A 5,315-nucleotide genomic window follows, 5' to 3' on the forward strand; every position below is an offset into this window, starting at 1 on the left:
TGTTTTGAGAATGATGTACAAATGCGCTTTACACAATTAATGTGTGTATGGATTGTGATAAGAGTTGTATGAGCCCCTAATAAAATGATTTTTTTAAAAAGAAAAAGGCTGATATTTTAATAAAGTCTTTAATTTTAAAATACCCGTGCTTTATACGGGTATAAGACTGCATAGAACTTAAAACACACATGCACACACAGGCACACATAGAGCTGAAGCACTCTGAACTAATGGATTATATCAGTGTCAATCTCCTGGACTGTAATATTCTACCTGAGAAAGTTGGTATTGTAAGGCAGAAACCTGTCAGCGAAGGAAAACGCTAATATTTGGTACTGAGAGAGCAAGTAGTAAGTTTGTACCCAGTCAATGGTGGAGAACTGACAAGACCCAGATAAACAAGGCAAGCCCTTCAATTTCTAAGTATTGACTCTCACAGGTGTCACGGTACTCCAAAACCAAAATAATGATATTGCTGTCACGCCCATTCAGACTGATAGCAACCCTACAGGACAAAGGCTCTCAATCTTTTTTTCTTTGTAATCATGTTATTGGGGGCTCGCACAACTCTTATCACAATCCATACATACATCCATTGTGTCAAGCACCTTTGTACATTCATTGCCAACATCATTCTCAAAATATTTGCTTTCTACTTGAGCCCTTGGTATCAGCTGATTTTTGCCCTCCCTCCCTGCCCCACCACCTCATGAACCCTTGATAATTTATAATTATTATTTTGACATGTCTTACACTGTCCGACATTTCCCTTCACCCACTCTTCTGTTGTCCATCCCCCAGGGAGGGGGTTATGTGTAGATCCTTGTGATCGGTTCCCCTTTCTATCCCACCTTACCTACACCCTCCCAGTATCAACACTCTCACCACTGGTCCTGAGGAGTTCATCCGTCCTGGATTCCCTGTGTTTCCAGTTCCCATCTGTACCAGTGTACATCCTTTGGTCTCGCCAGATTTGTAAGACAGAACTGGGATCATGATAGTTGGAGGGAGGAAGCATTAAAGAGCTAGAGAAAAGTTGTATGTTTCATCATTGCTACACTACGCCCTGGCTGGCTCATTTCCTCCTCACAACCTTCTGTAAGGAGATGTCCAGTTTCCTATAGATGGGCTTTGAGTCCCCGCTCTGCACTCCCCCTCACTCACAATGATATGATGTTTTGTTCTTTGATGCCTGATACCTGATCCCATTGACAGCTCGTGATCACACACGCTAATGTGCTTCTTCCATGTGGGCTTTGTTACTTCTCAGCTAGCTGGCCACCGTTTACCTTCAAGCCAACAAAAGACTGTTGATCTTTTTTTGTTTTGTTTTGTTTTGTTTTTTTCTTTTTTAACATTTTATTAGGGGCTCATACAACTGTTATCCCAATCTATACACACATCAATTGTGTAAAGCGCATTTGTACATCGTTTCTCAAAACATTTTCTCTCCATTTAAACCCCCGACATTAGGTCCTCATTTTTCCCCTCCCTCCCCGCTCCCCCCTCCCGCATGAGCCCTTGATAGTTTATAAATGGGTATTTTGTCATATCTTGCCCTGTCCGACGTCTCCCTTCATCCACTTTTTGGTTGTCTGTCCCCCAGGGAGGAGGTCACACACAGTTCCATGTAATTGGTTCCCTCTTTCCTACCCATTCTCCCTTTACCCTCCCTGTTTTGCCACTCACACCACTGGTCCTATAGGGCTCATCCGTCCTGGATTCCCTGTATTTTCAGTTCCTATCTGTACCAGTGTACCTCCTCTGGTCTAGCCAAGGACTGTTGATCTTTATGGGACCAGACTGCCCTATCTTTCTCCTGTGGAGTGCTGGTAGGTTCCAACTGCCAACCTTTCTGTTAACAATCTAATTCTTTAACCACGGTGCCACCAGGGCTCCTTCACTGAATGCTTACTCCACTATCAAACTAAAATACACAAACAATCCACTGCCACTGAGTCGACGCGAACTCATAGCAATTCTACAGGGCAGCACAGAACTGCCACCTGTGGCTTTCCAAGACTGTAACTCTTTCCAAGACGGGAGTAGAAAATCCCACCTTTCTCCTGAGGAAGAGTGAGGTTTCAAACTACAGATCTTGCAGATCGCAGACCAACTTGTAAGCACTATGCCATCAGGGCTCCCTAAACCACTATAATTCTGCAAAATACTAGCCACAGGGAAACTGGAAAGGGTGTACCAGGGGGTTCTCTGTATCACCTCTTTTTTTTCCCCTCTGTATTACCTCTTATAGCTGCATGTGAATCTATAATGATCTCAATAAAATTTTTAATTAAAAAAAGACTCATTCATTTTAACTGATATACTAACAATTATCTAAATAACTCATAACATATTTTATGAGGTTAATTCTTCTCATCAACTCTTAAGGACAAAACCATTTTCAAGGCAACTTGATTCACGATCCAGCTAATAAAATAGGAAACACCCACCGCAAGGAGATTAATGGCAAAGAAAAAATAGCCAGCTAGAAAGCCCCTGTGACCTGCTGGCTTGAGAGGTAAACATGGCGGCAATCGATCCATTGCTGTCAAGGCAGATGCTGGGGGGCTGCTCAGGCTCTGTGATCCCAGGTGATCAGCAGTGGCCGCCAGAAAGGGCACTGTCATGGCTCACAGGCTACAGAAGGCTAGAATGGGGCTGGGGACTAGCCTGCTCTTCTGGGGCAACTTGCTGTACTGGAAGAGGGATGACTGAAAAGCTAACACAAGGAAGGAAGATGCTGCCGACTCAAATATATCACAGGAGGAATGGATAAAGATGCTGGAGATATTTACCCAGAGAAGAAAAGATCCAAGGAGAAGGCAGCAGGTGGTGGGGAGAATTGGGTTCTCATATACGGAAAGGGCTATCAGGGGAGAGAGGATCTGGGTTCGTGGTGGTGGCTCCAGTTGGTAGCAAAGTCAGCAGAACTGTTGGTCACCTTCTGAGAGCCCAGAGATCTGACCCACATTCCTTGTCCTTAGATAGCCTAGTAGCATTACTCCCATCAGGAATGCCATCCACATTTTAACATCCCGTGGTCCAGGGAAAAAAGCACTAGAAAGAGTCGCTCTCTTTCCTCCCTCGGCAGTTGGAAGACCAACCTGGATTGTTCATGCAGGCCAGGCACACCAGTCGCAAACAGCAGTGCCTTTCCACCCACATCCTTTTCCTAGAGAAGACTGGAGGATAATCAGTGGAAAGCTGGTTTTAGACAAAACTCAGCTATAAAATGAAGTATTAGGCCAATGAATGTACAAATGTGCTTTACACAATTGATGAATGTATGAATTGTGATAAGAGTTGTATGAGCCCTAACAAATTGGCTTTTAAAAAATAAATAAATAAATAAAAGCAAAACCTTCATCAAATGCTAAGGATATGCTAATTACCAAACCTCGTCTCAAGTATCATAGATTTACAGGAAAGCCAGCTTTCACGTGAGTCTGAAGCTCCTCCATTGTTTGCTGAAGCAGGGGGCCATGAAGGGAGGAGTGGAAATACAGATCAGCCTGAGACAAAGCTCAGCCCTTCTCACCATCACTGGGGCGCCCACGGCCTCACTAAGCTGACCTGGATCCTGACTTCCTATTCTCTAAAGGAAGGCTCCCCTTCAAAGTTGTGAGGGGAAATATAGGCAGTAAGCACAGAGAAGCTGGACATAGAGTCGGCCAATAAAGGTTTGTCCCTTTGTGTGTCTGTTTCCATGAACCACCTTCCTTCAAAAGGGTCACTCAAAACGGAACAAATGAGAAGGTCTACGCTTTGTGGAGAACAGGACCAGTGTCAGTGAACAATGTGTGGAAGCTGCTGAATGGGAATTTCAGCTGCTGTGCCAACCTTCACCAAAACAAAACAAAACACCTAATCAAATGCATATTTAAGAGGTTCCGTTTCATATTTCAAAATAGGAAACAATATCTCACCTCAATAAAGGCCAAGCCCATTACCACAGTTGCTCAGATACAGAAGAGCTTATCCACATAACACACCCACAGCAACCCCCAACCACATACTATGGATCTGCATTTTAATGTCGCGCCTGTCTTACTTACAGCGATCACCCGGTAACCCCATCCAGTCAAAGCCAGGATCTGCCGGAAAAACACATCTGCCGTGCCACTCACGGGGGGCAGAAAGATGAGAGGACACCTGATACTTCTGGGGCCTGCATCATAGAGTGACCATATCTTACTGTCATCATCGTCTACAATAATCTGGGGGGAAATTATAAAGAGGAAAGATTAAAACCTTACGCATTTAGTTATTACACTATTAATTTACATTGTGATCTCATGGACATTTCAATATTGCTACCTTCTTTGTTACAAGGTAACCTGGGTATTGAGGGTTTGAACACAGGTACTGAATTAGCATGTCTCTAAACGCCTTTGGTCTCCTTTTCTTTCCTTGATGTCCACCTATCATGAACTGCTTGATGGCCTCTAAGAAGCCCCAAACATGGCTTAAGAGCTCACCGGTGAACCAAAAGGTCAGCGGTTTGTACAAATATGCTTGATACAACTGAGCATGCATGATGCTGTAAGAACCCCTAATAAAATGACTTAAAAACAACAAAAAAGGTCAGTGGTTTGATTCACCAGTAGCTCTGAGGGAGAAAGACATGTCCGTCTGCTTCCTTATGAATTTACTGCCTTGGAAAACTGAGAGGCCAGTTCTCCTCTATTTCATAGGATCACTATTCCAAAGAGCTGCCTGTTCTACGTGTTTTTAACTCTCCTTTCCACCCATCATAATAAAATGAAGTCTATTTTGACCACCATCACCGTAAACTTCATATATGGCATCTTATTTTTTCTGTATCCTTTTGACTGTGTGTGTGTGTGTATGTGTGTGTGTCAGAGGGAGTGTAATCTGTAATCATCCTCTACTGGGGCCCACAGCATGGGCCAGAATCAGCACCGTCTCACAGCCATCAAGTCGATGCCGACTCAAAGCGACCCCACAGGACAGACTAGAACTGCCCCTGTGGGTTTCTGATACTGTAACTACGGGAGTAGAAAGTTCCATTTTTCCCCTGAGGAGCGGCCAGTGGTTTCAAACTGCTGACCTTGCAGTTAGCAGACCTGTGCATAACCATTATGCCAACTGTGTAGCAAAGGATAAACAGTGGAGGTGAGGGAGGCAAGGCTAGAGGCTCGCTGGATAAAGACGGTCCAAGCTAAGAGGTGCTTCTGGAACCTGATCTTGACCAAGGCTCTCAGGAGGACTCTTCTGCTTCAGAGGAGGAAGGAGGTAGGTATAGGTGTAACTGTCCCAGGAGAATGCACCAGCCCATTCTGTGGAGCAAG

The 5,315-nt window shown here is 44.3% G+C and overlaps 1 protein-coding gene across 2 annotated transcripts in view; it reads right to left on the reverse strand.

Annotated features, from left to right (window-relative positions):
* The window catches only part of SPG21 (SPG21 abhydrolase domain containing, maspardin), a 21,727-nt gene that overhangs the window by 13,072 nt on the left and 3,340 nt on the right, over positions 1-5,315 (reverse strand). For both annotated transcript variants that reach the window (XM_004711922.2, XM_045285834.1), the window contains exon 2: positions 4,059-4,220. In XM_004711922.2, coding sequence (XP_004711979.1) covers positions 4,059-4,220 — 162 coding nt within the window. The remainder of the gene's footprint in view (positions 1-4,058; positions 4,221-5,315) is intronic.

This window comes from Echinops telfairi, unplaced genomic scaffold (genome assembly GCF_000313985.2).
Source record: "Echinops telfairi isolate 266 unplaced genomic scaffold, ASM31398v2 ScPeMD7_7475;HRSCAF=8513, whole genome shotgun sequence".
NCBI classification, from domain to species: Eukaryota; Metazoa; Chordata; class Mammalia; order Afrosoricida; family Tenrecidae; genus Echinops; species Echinops telfairi.